Below are 19,565 nucleotides of genomic sequence, written 5' to 3'. Positions count from 1 at the left end.
AAAGTTAAAAACACCAAAACTGCAGTTGTTTTCCACGACGCACTGTACAGAACTTGAGCCTCTCTGCATCATCAAACAGCCTTTGACCAAAAACTAAAGGAATCATCCGCTTCTCGTTTTCTCTTTTGTCTGTTGAGCGTTTTTAGGTTTGAAGCCCGCCGTTCTAAGCCGAACATTTATTTTCACGCGGCCGTCTCGGAGCAATATGATTTTTGCGACATCTTACGTTAATGTGACAATCTTATTGGTCTGTGTGGAAAAAATGTGAATCCTGTTCATACGAGAGAGTGGAGGTCAACCTGATGTCTCCCTCGTGAAACTTGTGCAAAAGTATTCTTTGTGGATGGATTTTACCTTGAAGGTCGACGTGTTAAAGCTGCAGCTCATATTTGGAACATAAATTGAAAATGGGCTTCAACATTTAGCTTTTGGAGACACCACTGGAGGGGGGGTGGGGGGGGTCAAGGTTTGGCTTGCAAATTGGAATTACTTAGAATATGCCTTACTGCTAATTCAGCGTACCTTTAAGGAAATGGAATCTGCAAAGAAAATAATGTGATGTTTTAAATATTGTACCATCTGGTGTTCGGAAATGTGAAAGTAACTTGTCACTTCTTAAAGAAAAAAAAAAACCTTTCAGAGATTTGAGGCTAAATCAAACAGGCCTTCTCATGTCTTGAATGGATTGTCAGTTGTTGCTTTTTTATTTATATGTAAAATTGTCTTTTGTCGGAATGAACAAAAGGATTTATAATATGCAGTAGTTTAGTGCTGAAATCCTCTGCAGTAGTTTGGGTGGACGCACACTTGAGGATTCATTCAGGACTAGTTTGATGTTTTGGACAAATACATTTTGACACCCCGCTCATGTCTGTATGCTTATCACAGTCAGTTAGCTTAGCTTAGCTTAGCATAAGGACTGGAAACACGGAGCTCAGCTAGCCTGGCTCTGTTTAAAAGTTAGAAAATCTGCCTGCCAGCAGCTCTAAAGTTCACTAATGAACACATTTAAAATCTTAATTGTTAAATATTTCTGATTTCAAGCCAGGCTTTCACATTTCTATGGTAAGCTAAACATGGAAATGTTTAGAAAACATTATATAGACAATTCAGAGAGGGGCTGTTTGTCAGGGTTTGGGCTCGACCCCTGACTTCCAGTGAAGGGAAATCTTAATGCTTCAGCATACCAAGACATTTTGGACTTTGTGGCAACAGTTTGTTGAAGGCCCTTTTCTATTCCAGCATGACTGTGCCCCAGTGCACAAAGCAAAGCTCCATGAAGACATGGTTGGATGAGTTTGGTGTGGAAGAACTTGACTGGCCCGCACAGAGCCCTGACCTCAACCCCATCCAACACCTTTGGGATGAACTGGAACGGAGATTGTGAGCCAGACCTTTTGGTCCAACATCAGTGTGTGACCTCACAAATGCTCTACTGCATGAATGGGCACAAATTCCCACAGAAACACTCCAACATGTTGTGGAAAGCCTTCACAGAAGAGTGGAAGCTGTTAGAGCTGCAAAGGGAGGACCAACTCCATATTAATGTCTATGTATTTAGAATGTAGTGTAATGATCAGGCGTCTCAGTACTTTTGTCTATATAGTGTATGAGAGAGGTGTCAGCTTTTGTCCAAACTATCAGCAAGAAAGCAAATCGGCTTGTTTGCCACATTATGTTTTCTTTGAATGGAATTTGTGCCAAACTCAGTGCAAACATACGGGAGTTTGAAAACATGAAACCTTCAGGTGTGTTTCCACCCTCAGAGGTTTCACTGTAATGCAGTAAAGATGTCAGAGTGTCTTTCACAACACAGGATTGCACTCCAGCTGAGCTTCTTAAAAGGAAAGTTCCACCAAAATGTCTTTAATTTTGAAAGAGCGTTTCCTAATGTTTGCCCGAGGTGAACGAAGTTCTCGAGTCGACTTTGCTGGGATTTTCAGCGAAGCGGCCTCATGTGCCATTGTTATCGTCTGCGGTGTCAAACACTGAACCTTAGAAATGTGCTTAGTTTCGTCAGCATTTTTTTTTTAGGACAAAAGGGGTTACGCATCTGCATGTTGAGCCATTTTTGGTATTTATTTGTAAATGTTTTTTTTTTAAATTTATGTTTTCCTGACTGAACTGTGAAACCAGGGGAGCTCATAACTCTTACACCAATTCAACTTCAGATACAAAACATTTGACTGACAGATTGTTCTGATGCCAAAATCAAGAGGCCTTAATTCAGCAAGACTAGATTGTAAAAAAAAACAAAAACCAAAAAAAAAAAAAAAAAAAAAAAAGTCATTCCTGACAAAAAGAAAAACAAAAAAATCCAACTGAAGACTCCTGAAAGTCATGAGTGATTCATATATGAAATGTTAAGAAAACCGCTTTTGTACTCATTTTTACAGACTATTTATTAAACTGTGATTTTGTAAGAAATAAAATAAAAAAAAAAAAAGAGTGAAAAACAGTGCATGGGGTCGCGTATCTGTGTGTGTGTGTGTGTGTTGGCCTACAAAACAAGTCACAGAAGATTAATACAAACATGACTTTTATTTTTTTTGCCATCATTCACATCTTAGGAAAACAAGCTTCAGGGGTTACATTCAAGGAAATACTCGAGACAAAGCAGCTGTAAGTAAATTTATCACGCTCAAAAAGACAAAACTGCCTTGCAAAGAGGTTAGTTTAGTTTTAAAGTGATTCTCAAAGATCACACTGGAGTTGGCGACTTTTCCCCTCACTGTTCAAGTTTGGATTGTGTAAAACGACGTCGTAGTGAAACTGATTTAAAGGAGGTCGTGTCCCGACGCTGCGACTCCGGTCAGGTTTGGGGGTTAAGAGGCACATTAGAACATGAGCCATGGAGGCGTCCCAACCTTCTAGAGAATCAGCAGCAGGACAGAAAAACCCCCATCAGGAGTCTGAATGATCAAGTAAACCAGCCAACTTCATTGTGGTCAGTATTCGTCTCCACCTGCAAAAAAAAAAACCCAAACAACTACAAAGAGCTGGAACACATTCAGGCTTCAGGGAACCTCATTCTTCAGCTACTGACTTAAAACAGACAATAGACTGAAAACAAAAGCAGGCTGGAGCGCCAGGTAACTAGAGGTCACGTTAAAATGACCTTCTCTCTGCAAAGCAAGTCACGTCCTCTCTGACTGATGGAGGTAAACGCTGCTAACCTGCAGAAGGGGGGAGGGGGGTCAGTTAAATGCAGGGGGGACATTAAGAGCAGGCTGTAGCTTTTACTAAAAATCTGTCCTTAAATTTCAATATTTTATTTTTTCATAAATAATTAGACATATGTCATGATTTTTTATTTTAAAAAGCGGCCATATGCAATCACCATGACGCTGTGGTGTTGTAGTGTTTTTTCAGATTCAGTGCTGGATGTCGTCTCCACAAGTGCAGTCTCTGCTCAAGTTCATTTAGTTCACTCAGGATCCAGGTGGCAACCTCGCAGGACGAGTGTGTTCACTCACACACTCACCATGACCTCGTTAACACCAGAGTGGTAACGCCACAGCTGCCACGGACTGGGAACATTTCGGTCCTGGCTGGTGGATTTGCTCATTTATTTTCTCACTTAAAAAAAAGCATTTTGGCTTGTAAAATTGTGGAAGTATCGAATCCAACCAGCACTTTGACCAGCAGATGAGAAGTTCAGTTTCCTGTCCTGGTCTGACCGACGGTCAGTTGAGTTTGATGGGCAGGTCCGCTCCGTACTTGCGGAGGAACTTGCCGTGGTTGTGGTCGACAGACCAGAGAGGAGGGAGGTGGCGAGGGTGCATGGTGGTGAGGAAGTGCTGCCTCCAGCGACGCTCCAGGTCCATCAGGCCCTGCAGGCCCCGCTCGGCGTGGGCTCGCACCACCTTCAGACCGTGAGGCACGTACGCCTCGTTTAAAATCCTTCAGAGCAGAGAGAGGAGCAGTTAGGAGGAGATGCAGACGCCGCACAGAGTGGAACTCAAACAGAAACAGCTCTGTGAGGACGGCACGACGAGATGACGGCCGCAGTTTAACCGATTTCTGTCCTCTGGCATCAGTTGGGCAGACATAAAAGCAGAAATGAAAAGATGCATTCGAGGTGGTTCAGAAACAGAATCACTATAAAAAAATAGTTTGTCTGCCAGAAGTTAATTTTTTTAAGCTATAAAATGTCCCTCACATTTGTACATAATGTTGTTCCATGTAATGACTTAATTTAATCACTTATTGCCTTACGTGTTTAATGTTATGCGTTCGTTAAAAAAAAAAAGTCAGTTATTTTTAGACTTTCAAACGCTGGTATTTTCAAATAAAAAAAAAAATCTTTTATCAGTCGGACTTCAACGAACACAAGTGAAATTGACTTAAAGCTACGTTTAAAACACAGTTTGTAGTTTATTAAATATACGGTCATGGTGAGGATGTTTTGGATGATTTCCTTCCACTGTTTAATCTCCTCACATCAGAAGCAAAGTGGAAACATGCAGCAGAAAAATCCTGGTTTGGAAATTGAAATGCACCGTTTTGTCCCCAGTGAACGTTTGCTTTGGTCAACTGGGGCCTGCAGCAGCAGACGACAAACCGCCTTTTCGTTTCATTAAGGAAGTGAAGAACTGCGCCCGGAAACGGGGAAAATATTTGGGATAGAGCACATTGATGTAGAATTACTGGGTTTTGTTGACACCCACCTCGTTTCCAGACCTGCAGCCTGCTGCAGCGCCTCGTTTGTCAGCTCCTGCTCCTCGTTCACGTCGAGGAAGCTCTTGATCAAAGCCTGCAGCTCCTCGCGGCGCTGCTCCGGCAGTCCGTCCCCGGCGGTGAGCAGAGCCCGAGCCGCTGATCGTACCCTCCGCCGGTCTGAGTCCTCCAGCAGGCGAACTCCCTCCTCGCAACCCTGAGGGGCGGCGAACTCTTCGGCCAGCTGCTGCTTCAGGAAGCCGTCGTGCACGTTGGAGGCGGCGTGGCAGCTGGTGCAGAGCAGCAGGATGTCGTGAGAGTTGTGGTCCTTCATCTCAGTGGGAAAATGGCGCCTGTACTCATGCGGCACAATGTTCTTCCTGTGGGACCAGCGAGTTAATCTTTTGCATCTTTGCAACTAACATAATGGGGCTTTCACTTTCACTGTTTTCCCTGTTTTATGTTAGATTAAATCTTTGCATTCTGGACTGTAGCTTGGAAAAAAAAGTGAAAGTTTTCAGAAAAGAACACGACGTATTTCAAATGAACTGAGGTGAATTAAATGTCAGACCTGATGTAGGAATCTGCTTTGCCGCAGACCACACAGAGATTCTCCTTTGCGGTGAGATAATAGTCCTGTTGGGAGTCGGGACGTCCTGACGGTTCAAACAGCAGCCTCACCACGAAGGGATCTTCACTCTGGAGCACTGAGTCAGAAACAAGAGATCATGTTACTCTCCTGACATACAAATTCAGAAAATATTACCAGTTAGCCAAATGGGACGCATTTGAGCTGCTTTTCTCAGTGCCTCCTCAGACTTAACAGATGAATTTTAACTGCGTCTTCATCTGCAGGGAAGCGGCTCGCGCCTCATGTAACATCGACTCTAATCGTCTTTTAATGTCCAGTTTCTTCCTACTTAATTGGGCTCCAACACTGACTGACACTTCAAAGTGCTTCTAGAGCACAGCAGCGCTAAAGCTGAGACTGAGCTGGCACTAAGTGGATCCTGCAGGTAATGAATGAATTCTTATTCCTCAGGTTGTGACAACAAAGTGACAGTCAATTTAAAGCTACGATGTGCAACTTCTTAACTGTCATCGTGTGTGTGTGTGTGTGTGTCTGGCAGCTCTGACTGAGGCAGGCAAAGAGCTGCGAAGCTAAAAGTGCTGCAGACAACACCACCTCAGCACGTGGCAAAGAGCTCCGTCTAAACACATGCAAGTTGTTGGTTGAGGTTTAAATTTTCCCTCAGGAATGAATGAGGGAGATTTTTCAAAAGGAAAAAAGTTGCACATTGTAGCTACAAGCAGTAAGAAATTGTGTTATTCAGTGTACCTCCTATTCCTTTATCTAGGTACCATTTGGCTTTCTTCTTGTCGCAGGTACACAGAGGCTGGTCATCTGGAGCGTGGAGGAAGCAGTTATCATACAGAGGAGACTTCCTGCACCAGAGAGCAACAGCTTGATTTTAGATTTGAATCAGTTAATTTTTTTTCCTCCATCAAAACTTAATACGTTCATAGATCAATTGAAGAAACTCATTCTGCAGCTTGTTGCAGGGCAGATCAGAACTTTTAACTGATGAAAAATGTAAGAGGATTAACTTTTAGCTGCTGCGACAAACTGCTCACCTGGCAGAATAACCCACACCCAGCGGTTTCCTCTTATTATTCTTTCGAGGGTCTGGGACTTGCTGATCTCCAGACTCTGGGCTTTCATAAGTGGGCATTTTCCGCGTCCTCCGTCTTCTCTCTCCGTCAGCGGCCCTGTCGTCTCCGTCTCCTCGGCCCCTGAAGGGCACGTCCACCAGGCCCTGGCAGCGGGCGGCCAACTCAGAGTAAGAGCTCCCACTGGATGAGGCGGGACCGGCTTCAGAGAGGAGGCCGAGGAGATGGAGGAACAGAGCGATGGAAACTTGGGCGTCTCTGGCAGCATAAGTCATCTAGAGTGAACATTCAAAGGAAAACAGGAGCAGAATCAAGTAGTGAAGTAGGTGGAGCCGCTGCTTCCGAGGTGAATTCCACACAGTAAGAATTTTCCCTCAACACAGAAATCAGGAGCCTCACCAGCATAATGTCAGTTCATGGAAAGTGTAATCATTTCAGCTTCCTTTCAGAGAAATCAAGTCTTCTCTATCAGTTTGGCTCTAAATACTACAACAGTCATGGCGTGAAGGGTTTGTCATTACAACACATCACCATAATTGCTGAAGGTATTCAAAACTGACCCAGAATCTAAAAGTTCCCAGAATCTGAAAATCTGAAAGTTATGTAACCTTTTTATGAAGGGACAAACTATTTTGTCAAACAGTTGTTCACCGTTTGTACCGATGAATTTAACCAAGAGTTTCAGGACCTTCCAAACAGAATAAGTATTCCACCTGTCAGTCAGAAAATTGATTTCATTTCTAGAACTGGCGATGCCCAAATCAATCCTCCCACCTGGCAAGTCTTTACAATCTCATATTGCTGATTTATTCATTGAAGCAGGTCTGAAAAGTGAGACATCTGAAGAATGTGAAGAGTGCAATAAATCACCACCTGCTCCAGCGTCAGCTGATCTGCCTCCCAGTCACTGCAGCGCAGCTCCAAAGATTTATCCAGACATATGTTCAACAGATCTGCTGCCAGAGACTTCAGACTCAGGCCATTACTCACTGTGGTTAGCCTGAAAAAGGAGAGAGGACAAACTTACACGACAATGTGACTAACATAAATGAACAAGCGAAAAAGGTTTTCTGCTCCTGATGAGCTCTGGCATTAAACAGCAACAACCAGACTGTACCTTTGTCTTAAGGCGAGGTAGCGCAGATCAACCGTACACGACAGCGACAGACCGTAGTCACGTGTCAGACGCTTGCCATCTTCATAGCAACCGACGCCAACTTTTAAAACTTGTGGATCTCTGAGGACTTCCATTAAGCTGAGCGGAAATGGCTGCTGGGCACTGCGAAACGCCTGCAGCCTCACCAGGACACACAGACCCGAATACGTGGCCATCTGTAACAGGGAGACTGCACAGGCTCTGCCTTTCACAGACACCTGCAACAGGAAACAGCAGCCGGCTCAGAGAAAACACGAGCAATTTGAAATGTTACAGGTGGACTTTTTCAAAAGGAAAATTCCACCCAGCAGACGATGTTACACTAGCATACAGTGTAAGCAAACAGAATTGTTCACATGCTTTTTGCACCACGCACTGTGATTCACATTTTACAAAACTGCATTTCTGTAAAATTGCTATTGATCAGCAGAGAATCTCTGCAATTTTGTGTCACCTCTATATGAAAGTTGAATCGTTCAGGGCGGATTTTTCCTTTTCATTTATAAAAACATGCAAAAGATATTTCTTACGGCTTTGGTCTTTACCCATTCACAGTCAAGCCCAAGAACGGGGTAGACTGACAACTCCTTTTGCATGAGCGGCCACAGCTGCTGCCATTCCTCTTCAGAGCTCACCATCACTGGTTTCACCAACAGCAGCTGTGCAGAAGACGGCACTTGTACAGGAGGGGGCGCTTGTGTGGTCTGACACTCGACAGCCTTAAACTCTTTCTCCAACAGTGGCGGTTGGGTGTAATGGTACTTCACATCTTTAAGCTCCTTTTCCACGTGACGCGGAGCTTCCACAGGATCTGTCGCCTTCTGGACGGAAGGCAGCCTCTTCCTCTTGGTTCTGTAAACTCGCCATATGAGGAGCCCACCTAGGGTCGCTCCTAATACTGTTGTTATGACAGCGGTTAAAGGCCCTCGATGTGACATGTCGAGTCCCTGTGATATTCAGTTGGCTAAAATACGCAAACCTCGTGCCAAAAAATATAAAGTCCGGCTGGCCTCAGGGGTCAGGTCTGCATGTTCTGTGCGGTGCGTTTGCCAATGAAAGGTGAGTGATGGTGTACTTTTCCTGTGTCAGTGGGATCTCCTGTAAACTTGGCTCCGTTTCTGTGACCTGAACAGGTACTGCATCTTTCTGGAACGAAAAAGGCAACACCACAGGTCCTCCATTCATTAACAAGCAGTAAAGTTAAAGCCTCGTCTTTGTTTCATATTATCCATTTGTTTAACTTGTTAGTAATGGGGCAGTGCACCATCTTAAAACTCAAGTTATTTGATAGACGGACACTTCTTATCACACCACCGTAATCTGCAAGCTAAAGCCCAGTCACCGTCACATTAATCACACCTGTGGAAAGTGTTTGTATCATATATGTACAATTAATTATAGTAATTATTGACATGGTGAATATATTGTATATAAACACATTTTAAGAACTAATCTCAATGTACCCAGAACTGTGACCTGTCAGATTCCTGGACACCAAAAGATTGATTATGAGAAAGAACAAAAGTCTGCCGTGGCATTCCTATTTACGTCCAAGAATTTGTTGGGTCACATAATTTGGTGTAACACCGGTCACAGGTGAAGTTGTGTCACGTTAGCTGCTTCGTTGGTTAGTTTGCTAAAGGTTATGTTCATTCAAGGCAAAGGGCTGACAGCAGGCAGTCGTTCAACTTAAGACTTAACCGGAACATTACTGAACTGCAGGGTTCATACGAACTCATATGCAGCGCCAAGCTCCAGTGTTGGCCGTTAACCGACCGTTTTACAGAACGCCAGGCTCTCACTTACGAGGTTGCGTTAGCGGTAAACTTCTGCTTAAAGCTGACTGTTTCCTGCAGCAATACCGCGTCAAACCCTAAACTGGGTTCCTATTACTTCTCATAAGGTAATAAATAAAGGTAAGTTTAGTGAACACTAATTTATGTCCTTATTCTAGTTAGTTGTTCTCTTTAAGGCAAAGTTAAACCCACGTTAGCCTGGTTAGCCACTACAGCTAACCGGTTAACTCGCTAGCTTATTAACTCTGCAGCTTGTACAAGCTGACGTCCCCGTGCTGAATGTTACGCATTACTGCACAACAGCAGAGTGACTCTTTGACATACCGGTGTGCGAGGCCTGAGTCTTACCTTTACGCTTTAAACTAACACAACGCCAGTTTCACACTGATGTACACTTGCTTCGCTTTTCTTAATTGAACCGCGTCTTCCGGGCTCTATTTATACGGACGCTGCTGAAACAGGACGCAGCTATCAACCAGCGCCCCCTGCTGGTAGGACGGAATAATAACAGAAAGAATACAATAAATCAATGCTGTATCCAAACCAAGACGCCATTGGGTCCAAAACATTGTTTTTATAAACTCATTTCCCTGAATATGATTTAATATAACTTCATCCTACATGCTTGGGTTATGTTCATTGTTTGTAAGTGCAAAAACGTGATCTGTCAGCATTTTCAACATGTCAGACCTTGCTATTCTTTTCCTTGAAATCCATTCAGTACTTTTAAGTATATTGTGCAAACGCTCGTATTAGGGCTGCAACTAATCATTATTTCTATTCTAGGTTATTTGGCCGAGTTTGTTTTACTGAATTAACATTTAGTCTAGTGAATAAAAGGTGTCCGAAAGTTTCCCTCAGTCCAAAGTGATGTCTTCATATTTCTTGTTTTGTCTGACAATGGTCCACCACTAATAATAATTTACAATCACATAAAAAGGAAGCTTATCAGATTATCATATCTGAGAAGCTGGAACCTCTGAATGTTCATCAGTTTTGTCTGACAATATGTATAACTGACTAACTAACTGACCCGTTTCACTGTCAGCTTTGGCATCCCACTGTACTCGTCAATGACATGACGGCATTCACTCAAGAACACAGACCACTTTTTCCTCTACCACCAGGAATTTATTCAATATTTCAGCTTCAACCAAATAACTGGAATAAAGTAATGAAATAATTACAAAATGGAAAAATAGATCAGATAATAGTTCATATTCACAGGTTTGATTTTAAAAAAATAAAAACATGACAGAGAGAAATCAGACAGTGAGAGATGAAACGATTTTATCTCCCTGTAGTTTTTTGCTGACCGTCAAAACCACAGCAGGCTAACGGAGGTCAGGGCAGGTCAGCATGCAGCCTCTCACCTACTGCAGCACCACAACTGACTAACCCATGCTGATCAAGGTCTCCTGTGAGGTCAAATCATCTATTTTAGTGCTTGTGCAAAATAAAAATGTAGAAATCAACCATTAAAAAAAATTAGTACAAGAGGTGGAGAAACAGGAGACGACTCATCCTACTGTGTTAAATAGAAAAAAAAAACCCAAAACAAAACAAGATCGTTACCACACAAAAAAGAATGAAAACGAAGACGGAAGAAGTAAAATGTGAAATACTGATGTGTACTAAACTATTAAAAACTGAGCACAGGTAAGAGAGGCAACCAGCTGGGCACCACCACCACCACCACTGCTAGGTCCACTTTGATTGTTGCTGCAATGATACCCTATTTACAGTGAGATGCTTCACATCCAATCACAGGATGCGAGAGACAGAAATAAAGAATTTTTTCTTCAGAAATAAACAAAACAAAACAAAAAAAACCACAAAAGTAAAGCAGCTGTCCCTTCAAAAAAATCTCTTAACATCACATTAAAAATTAGCACTGCTGTGAGCTGTGTGTACAGCATAGATTCTTTATAGATATATATATATATATATATTTATGTATAATATATACGGCGATTTTTTTTGTATACACGAACATGAACTTGTCTCACTGTAGCTAGCCTGTGCCTTTGGCACGATTACTTACAACTCTTCTGTTAGATTCCAAAGCTATTTAAAATATACTTAATGCATAAAAATAAAGATTTTGGCATTGTCTCACTCTATTCTTCTGATTGGGAAGTTATTAATGAGAACTTCTCATCTGGAAGCTGAGTTCTCTCAGTGCTGCAGGTTCCTCTGCCAGCTGTGGAGGGTCTTGTCCTGTCAACAGGGGGCGCTGACTGAATGAAGTCAGGCAGGAGACGGGAGCCCCAACACCTGTGTGCGTGGTAGGGTGCAGTCGGGGGACTGGGTGTGGCTCGTCACAGATATTCCACAGGGTAATGACGACCTCGCGCTCCACAGCACTAACAAAACAATACAGACAATGCTAATGAAATGCCTGGGGAGCTGCGCCCTTGTTAACAGCAACCTGCTCTGTTTTTTTTTCCTCCCCTCTCTGCCGTGCAGAGTTCTGCTCCCTGCTGATTCACCCGTTGCTCTCCACGGTCTCTCAGTTCTTTCTGGCCCTGCTGAGCTTGTCCACTGAAACCGAGATAAGAGAGACAGGAGGACATTCCCCTCTCAGTCATCATCTGCTCCCTCAACCTCAGTGCCCTCCTTATGGTGCAGTCTTTTCCTCTCCCAAACACAGCGTTCAGAGCTGGATCTCAAAGGTTTTGTGCAGCTCAGTGGAGAAGGGATTTGTTGGGGAGGGTGTGGTGCGCTGGCGTGAGCGGCTCTCCAGGGCAGCCCACTGGGCCTCAAAGGCATCTTCCTGTGGCTGAGGGGGCGGCTGGGTGGCTGGGGAGGATGGAGCGAGCTGGGACGGAGCAGCCCAGCTGTCTGCCCCGTTGAAGGTCACACTACCATTGGATGACTGAAGGGGAGCAGGGTTCACTGTGGTGGACTGTGGGGGTTTGATGAATGGGCTGACGTTGCCAACACCCTGGACGTCATGTTGGGGTGTCGTGGAGGCCGGGACAGGGTATGACTGGGGTTGCGTGGCTGAGCCGAACACATTAGCCACCATCTGTGAAGGAGTGATGCCAACCACGGGCACGCTGGGCTGAGGGAACGGCAGGCCGTTCGGCATCGGGTAGGAGGCTGGAGCCTGAGCGTGAAAGGCAGGCTGGCGAGGGGGCAACATGGGCACGGCAGAGGGCAGAGAGGTCATGAAGGCCACCGGGGGAACAGAGGGAACAGATGCCACAGGCATTGGCACAGGGGCAGTGAACGGCTGAGTTGGAGGCGGTTGGATGGCGGCTGCCATGACTGGATTAGGCTGCGGGGCTCGGACAGATTTGGTGACTTCCTCTAACCACCGGTCTGCCTCTGACGGTGTGCGTTTGTGGGAGGGCATGGCTGGGGAGGATGTGGGGGGGACCACTATCACCGGAGCAGGGGATGACCAGTTACTTCCTGTTTGCAGAAAGTACACACAAAGACAAAAAAAAGTAACTGAGAACATGTCAGACAAAACAGCTGGTTACCTTAGCTTTGTGTAGTTCATCATGAAGACTGGAAACAGGGGAAACGTCCAGCCCAGCTCTATTTGAAGCTCGCCAATCAATCAACAACGTTGAATTTGTTTAATTCATCCCCATGTCACACACGATCATGTGTGGGACTGTTTCTTGCTGAGGTGGATTTTGTTACCTTCACACAGAGCTTCATCTTTGCCATTTGCTGCTATCAAGCCCATTTCCCCAAAAGGTCGACCTACTGCCTAAGTTCCCGTCTTCAAAAACATGACACACGGGTGAGAGGACCTTCAACTCTTAACTCAGATAACTCAAAGTTTCATATCAACTTCATATAACGCAATGTCCATATCACTCATATTTTCATTTCAGTTGTACACCCCCCGTGAAGTGCAAACCTGTCGGCATAGCCTCTCTAAAGTGCTGCTTACCTGGCTGTGCTGAGGCCGGGGCCCCTGCTGGGGTCTTTGCCCAGGGGTTAGTGTCTCGAGCAGGCAGAGCGGGGGGCAGAACTGGGGGGTTAACAGTAGCAGCAGGAACAGAGAAGGCAGGAGCTGTGCCATTCACTACAGCAGATGAGAGACAGAAGCTAGTACAGGCGAGCTTGTGTGATGTCGAGCGACCTCACGTTAAACATGCACAACGTTACCGTGCAGTTAATTAGCAGTCTTAACAAGTGTTAATCACAAACGTAAAAGTAAATTATGTTACAGACGTGGTTATGTGAAAATGCGAGTAGGCACACACTCACACATTTAACACGTTCAATTTACAAGCAACACAATCGCCACTGGAAGTCAACATATTCATTTCCTGCAGAGCTGAATGAAAAGAAAATTCTGCCAAAATGTGGGCAATGAATAAAACTGTTGGCTACAAACAAACTCTGGCCACAGAAAACATTTGGCCATCTCCTGCAGCCAACAAACAATCTATCAGTGTGTGCTTCCTCACTCCCCTACTGACTATGACAGTTTTGCCTGGCAAGTGTAAAAAAAAAAACAAGTTAATTACAGTCATTCTAAATAAGGTCTCTAAACTTTTAATTTTATGAGTCCTGGTTTTGTTGGTGTTACCTGGTGCTACGGGAGACTGAGGGGACGAAGCTGGTTTGGGCATTGGTGCTGAGGAGAAGGGGTCCTCTGTGGGTCCGCTGAAAGCTGAGGTGATCTGAGTGCACAGTGAACTGATGCTGTCACCTTCTCCTTCCACTTCAGGGACTGGAGGGGAAACGCCAGAGAGAAAAGTTAAGTGAATCAAATATAAAAGACAACGCTGCATTTGAGGGAGGGACAGAATTCATCTCTCAACAACTATAATAATCAAATAAAGTCAACAAGGGGACCTCTGTTTCAAATTTCCTTTTCATCCTTAGACAGCTGCACTTGAAGTTGATCAGCGAGTTGTGCAGAACGACAAAAGAGCCCGGAGTCGGTAAGGATCCCGAACTCACCCGTGTTTTTGATGGGGAAGTCAGACTTGCGCTGCATGGTGGAGGGCAACTCGTTCATTCGCAGTGACAGCTGTCGTTTGAAGGGAGAAGTCTTCTGACTGAGGGCCGGGAAGCCCCTGAAGGAACCCTGTCTGGCGATGACGTCGGCCGGTGCGTGTCTGCGTGGTATCACCTGGGGACCCAGGTTGGACACGGAGGGAGGCGGGGAGGACGAGGGGGATGGTGAGCCTCCCGTCTGGTGTGCAGAAGAGTTTGTCACACTAGTGGCTGAGTTCCCAGCGGCGTTCACATCTGCCTCTGCTGTCACAGGAAGACAAGCAACAATGAACAAACAATGTAATAATGTTAGCCTTTGACCAATGCCAAGGCTGAACTGGCCAATCCATTTCACAAGCCTGGGAAGAGTCTCTAGAAGGCACCACATTCACAGACCTTTCTTAGAGTCCTGTAGCTGCCTCATGACTTCCTCCCGCTCCGCCGCCTCTGTTGCCGTGGTAACACGAAATGAGCCCTCGCGGGTGAAAGTGGTTCTGTTGGCATCAAAGGTTGCCGTGACCCCACACTCCTTTTCCCGTTTCTGTTTTCGCTCCAGGCAGGCGGCAAATGCACAACCCACAGCATGACTGAGACGCTCTCCCTGAAAGAGATGATTCAGTGATTATCCTATTGTAAACATGGTATTAAGACCATTAATCTTTTGAAAAACACCAAAAGGTCTGGAGAACGTCTAAGATAGTCTATGAAAAGAGTTCAATCAGGCACCGTAGCAGCCTTCAAACATGTACAGTAAGTCATTATTAAACATTAGTAAAGAATTAGAGGAACTTCATACTGAGTCTTTAATGGCCATAAAACAGTGGCAGATCCAGCGCCGCGTGGTGCCGTCCCTGCAGATATAAGAAAATGCCCTCTCAAAGTTACGGTCCGGAGCGCAGAACGACACCTTCTCTATTGTCTGGTCCAGAATCAGGTCCTGAAATAATGGCTGCGGGTTAGTGAAGCTCAATCGAGTGGACACAAAACGAGGGCTGAGCGATTGCATAATGAACAGTGCTTCATTGTGAAGGACTGGCTTCAACAGCTGTCAAAAAAGACTGAACTAATATTTTATACTAACATTTATTCATTTCTGAGGGAACATAAAGTTAGTTTTGTGAATCCAAATCTGCATGGTCACCTGCTTAGCACTGATAGTCAACTGTAATCAATACCAAGACAGGTCAACGACAAACATAAATAAGAAGCAGATTAAAATAATTATTGCACTTTCTATTTCTCTTGCTCTTTTTAATTTTTCACAACCTACAGATGTCATGAAATGCTAGCATATAAGTAAGTATCAGCCTCACACACACCATGACACATCACTTGCACTGATGGTTTGATGCATTACCAGTTTATTCCAGCAGGTGTCAGTATTACCCTTATTATTTACTTCCATCCGTTCCTGCAGGTGCATTGGGCACATATTTTCCCTTTATGCGTCATTAGACCAGAAGTTTAGTAGCTTCACTATCATTATTAACTGCTGGAGCAGCTTCTGCCTCCACTAAAGCCACGTGTACTTCCTCTGCCTGCTCTTTCTTTTTGATCAATGTGTTTCTGAGCCCATCGTGGAGGGTTGAAGGGACTTTTTACCTTTGTTTTATCGTCTACGACACGAAGACCATCTGCCGACACCCACAACACAGCCCGCACTGGCTTCTTCCCAGCCTGCAAACAAAACACAAGAGGAAAAGGTACGAGTCAGAAATGGGAAAACTTTTCCAGTCTCTCCAAGCCCCAATAAAATGAATTAGTTTTGTACCATTCCTTGGTACCTATTCACGAAAGAAATCAGTCAACACACGCACACACACACAAAGCACACCTGTAAATAAAGGTATGAGACAAAAGAGAAGACACAAGTCAGGAGTTTGTCTGAGTGCCGTGTCATTCAGTAGTACCCAAATTTAATAAAAGACACAAGAAGGTTTGGTGTGCGAACTGGTGCACTGATGCAATCGAGAGTGGTGACCTCGCTGGTTAGGATGACACCAACAAAAAAAATTTGTGTGTGCACAACAAAAAGGAAACGTTCATTCACACACACTGTTCATTGCTCCATTCTTGTTTCATGGAAGAAGGGCTGAAGGAAGAGAAGACACACCTGTTAATACAAAACCACACACACACACACACACACACACACACACACGGAAACACAAAGATGTGCCCCGCCCCAGCCTAAACCACCCCACCTGCTCAAAGACACATGCATCATTGTGTTTGTGTGTGTGTGTTTCTTCCAGCCTTCAAAGGGTGAAGTGTTATGTGAAAGGAGGAAAAATAATAATAATGCTCATAATAAGGAGACACACTCAGACACACAAAGCAATAACTTACTTTTGCAAAGAATCCTTTGAAGAATTTCCTGTCCTGGAAGTGGATGTGGTAAAAAAGGAGGGTGGGTGACAAGGGTGGAGGGAAATGGGGGGGAGGAACAAGGCATGAAAATGTTACCTAGAAAGTCTAAAAATTGACTGGAGCCCACAGGAAGGGATTTGATTTTGGGGATTTTTCGGTGGAGGTGAAGCTGGGTTATGAGTGAGTGAGTGAGTGAGTGAGGCGATGGATCAGGTGGCTCTGCATGATTCCATACTGATGGACGTTTTGATGGGTGATTCTGTGGTTGTTACTGTCTTTATGATGATAATTGTTAGTACTATCACACTGGAAGCCAGTAAACCAAATTGCTATTCCCAACAGAGCCCTCCTGCCCAGCAGGAAGTGATGCCCCCAAGGTTCTTCTGTGATTTAAATAAACAACAACAACCCTGCAAGACTGCAGCAGCCCCACAGCTATGACAGCATACCAAGCTGCCTGGGCAGAAGAGATAAACACCTCCAGGTGTGTGTCTGTGCAGGGATGTGGAGGGGATAATCCCAAGTCCCATTTTATTCTTTCTCCTCTGATTCCTAGAATGAAACATGGTCATTCCATGGCTGTCGAGCAGACAGAAACAGATTCCCACAGACGGTGGTTTGACCTCTGAGACTGTGACTATTCACCGGTCGACCACAATCAGGGGTCAAGTTGAGGCCATCGCAACCACACAAAGAAACCAAAACCAGGCCCAGCCTAGTCTTAATCCTGCCATCTTCCCCCGCTCCCTGAGAGCTCCTCTCCTCCCCATAAGCTGTGTGAAGGAGTGCCACTCTGCTCCTGTTACACAGCCATGGAGGAGACGGCACACCGAGCACCATGTTAATGCATGATTTAACGTGTTAACCAGCACTGGAGAGATTCATTTGGAATGGGCTAAGCGCTTGTTAGTGTGTGTATGGTGTGTTTGTGAGAGCCACACAGACATGCAGATGGCAGTAGAGCTTGCACAGCTAGTATTAGTCAGCTATGGTAAGGAGAAACAAATCTCTACGGGGTTGAGATAACTAAAACGGGAGGGCAGTGTGGGGGGAGGGGAATCGGAGGCATTTCTCTGCAACACCACAATAAAAACCTGCTTAAAAAGACAAACAAAAGTTGTGTGACACGGACAAAAAGGTAATACAATATTCAGGTATTCAATGTGCGAGCTGGGATGAAACTACAGGAGGGGGGAAAGCTTTGTGGACAGAAAGGAGAGCTGAGTTATGAAAGATCAAGGTGAGACCAACAAGGCAAAAATGAAACAACTGATGCAGAAAAATTACTTTGTAGCCAACAAGCCTTACCCAAGTGTTGATAAAAATGTTGTGCATATTTAACCTCTTTTCAAACTTCCAACCTTGCAAACCTTTTACTGATAATGTGTGATGGTGGTTTACAGTCATTACTGGCCACAAAAACAACACAGGATGTGCAACAATGCAATACACGCCTTGTGCAACTTCTGTCATAGACCTACATGAAGCAACAACTCCCACCTTACACCATTTTCTACAAATGTGACTCTATAGCTACTGCAAGAGAGTGCACTTTACCAGTCAGGCTGTCAGAGAATCTAAAACCACACCTCTGCTAAGGAGCTATAGGAAGGTGGTTTGTTGTCTACAAAACTGTGCAAATATAAAGTGCCAATTTTTTTGGACAATTTTTTTGTTGAGTTTAGGCATATAAATCTGGGTTGAGTGAGGGCTTTGTTTCATAGTGTCTCACATTTAGGGCTTATTCAGGAAATATTTCTCATGGCGTGAAAAGAGATCCAAGACAGCCTTTCATACCATGTGATGCTAAAAGTCTTAATTGAAAGCACCAGCTTAGATATATTGTCAGTGGTGTACCCTGAGGCTACTGGGTGTTGATGTACAAAATACAAATGAAATTCTTTCAGCATGTGAGCATCTTATGGTAGGGTGCCCCACCCAGCTAAACAGAGGAAACACACTCCAGGTCACTATGGGCTCATGAGTTACAGCGAAAACACTCCCACTGCTCGAGCACAGAATACACCTCCAACCCCGGGCCGTCGGCCAACAGCAGCAGGAAGTGACATCATGATGACAACACAGGGGGCAGCTTTGGAGGTTGATGGTGCCGCAGTGCAGCCTCCTCCTCCTCCTCCTCCCGCCTCCATCCTCCCCTCTGAGTCACGGGTCGCGGAGCTGTGAGAAAACTTTCATTACAGCTCCAAAGGCTGCTGGGTATACAATGGAGTTGGCTCAGAGCTGTAGCTATCACACACCCGCACTGATCGACAGCTAGATCACCAAGACGCACCCTCCAGCACAGGGAAATATAGACACATATACCTATTTTCACATTCTTCCTTCGTATTCATCAGAGAACATCAGCTCAACGTTGCACTTGAGCTCTCTTGGCTGCTTCAAGCTTGTGTTGGTGTTATGGCTGTTGTCTGACTGCTGTTAGATCATGTCCAGGAAACAGGCCCGATCAGCCCTCACCACATATCAAGTGCCCACGGGTGTGGGGCCTGGGTCCAGACCAATTTAGTTATTAGTTCCTGGAAGCAGAGCTGCTGCTGTGCGATATTCAGTGACATCCTCCAGTGGTAGGAATTGTATTTGTTGCCTGGCAACAGGTAGCTTATTAAAGAGTCAGTTTGGATGAAGTGGGATCTATCAGGGCCTTGCTAATTGTATATCTGATTAAAGGGTTGCTCGTGTCTAGACTGGCCGATCTAGATTTAACACAGACAACTGGCATCAGGGGCAGTCACACTGCACACCACTGTGCTCTGCTCTAATCAGCAGAGCCAGCCTTGCTGGAAAGAGAACATCTGTGATTCAAATCATGATTTGGACCTCACCCCTCTGAGTCAAACTGTAGACAGAGGCGCACAGGATCAATCATTCAACTACAAAAGTAACTGGAAATGAAGGCCAGATCCGGACACCGTGCAGCGTGG

At 44.9% G+C, this 19,565-nt stretch overlaps 2 protein-coding genes across 11 annotated transcripts in view; both read right to left on the bottom strand.

Annotated features, from left to right (window-relative positions):
* Positions 1-2,522: 2,522 nt before the first annotated feature.
* exd2 (exonuclease 3'-5' domain containing 2) lies at positions 2,523-9,770 on the bottom strand. Of its 4 annotated transcripts, none has more exons than XM_046412011.1 (9): positions 9,631-9,770; positions 8,017-8,632; positions 7,448-7,704; positions 7,204-7,330; positions 6,295-6,605; positions 5,999-6,105; positions 5,231-5,366; positions 4,671-5,039; positions 2,523-2,965 (listed from the first exon to the last, which is right to left on the bottom strand). In XM_046412011.1, the coding sequence occupies exons 2-9, from the start codon at positions 8,422-8,424 to the stop codon at positions 2,905-2,907; spliced, it is 1,776 nt and encodes a 591-aa protein (XP_046267967.1). In that variant the 5' UTR covers positions 8,425-8,632; positions 9,631-9,770; the 3' UTR covers positions 2,523-2,904. The 4 variants fall into 4 exon arrangements, with proteins under 4 accessions (XP_046267967.1, XP_046267965.1, XP_046267966.1 ...); XM_046412009.1 differs by having other exon boundaries at positions 2,823-3,903; XM_046412010.1 differs by having other exon boundaries at positions 2,823-3,903; positions 8,032-8,632.
* A 1,961-nt stretch (positions 9,771-11,731) lies between these two features.
* Positions 11,732-19,565, bottom strand: part of numb (NUMB endocytic adaptor protein) — a 34,681-nt gene continuing 26,847 nt past the window's right edge. For 2 of the 7 annotated variants that reach the window (XM_046412005.1, XM_046412001.1), the window contains exons 4-11: positions 16,603-16,635; positions 15,856-15,930; positions 15,050-15,190; positions 14,650-14,854; positions 14,218-14,517; positions 13,841-13,984; positions 13,196-13,330; positions 11,732-12,702 (exon numbers count right to left, since the gene is read on the bottom strand). In XM_046412005.1, the coding sequence (XP_046267961.1) occupies positions 11,939-12,702; positions 13,196-13,330; positions 13,841-13,984; positions 14,218-14,517; positions 14,650-14,854; positions 15,050-15,190; positions 15,856-15,930; positions 16,603-16,635 (1,797 nt within the window). In that variant the 3' untranslated portion in view covers positions 11,732-11,938. The remainder of the gene's footprint in view (positions 12,703-13,195; positions 13,331-13,840; positions 13,985-14,217; positions 14,518-14,649; positions 14,855-15,049; positions 15,191-15,855; positions 15,931-16,602; positions 16,636-19,565) is intronic. The other 5 variants (XM_046412002.1, XM_046412006.1, XM_046412004.1 and 2 more) reach the window with 5 other exon arrangements.

This window comes from Scatophagus argus, chromosome 15 (genome assembly GCF_020382885.2).
Source record: "Scatophagus argus isolate fScaArg1 chromosome 15, fScaArg1.pri, whole genome shotgun sequence".
Lineage (NCBI taxonomy): Eukaryota > Metazoa > Chordata > Actinopteri > Scatophagidae > Scatophagus > Scatophagus argus.
This window is presented reverse-complemented; position numbering and strand designations above follow the sequence as displayed.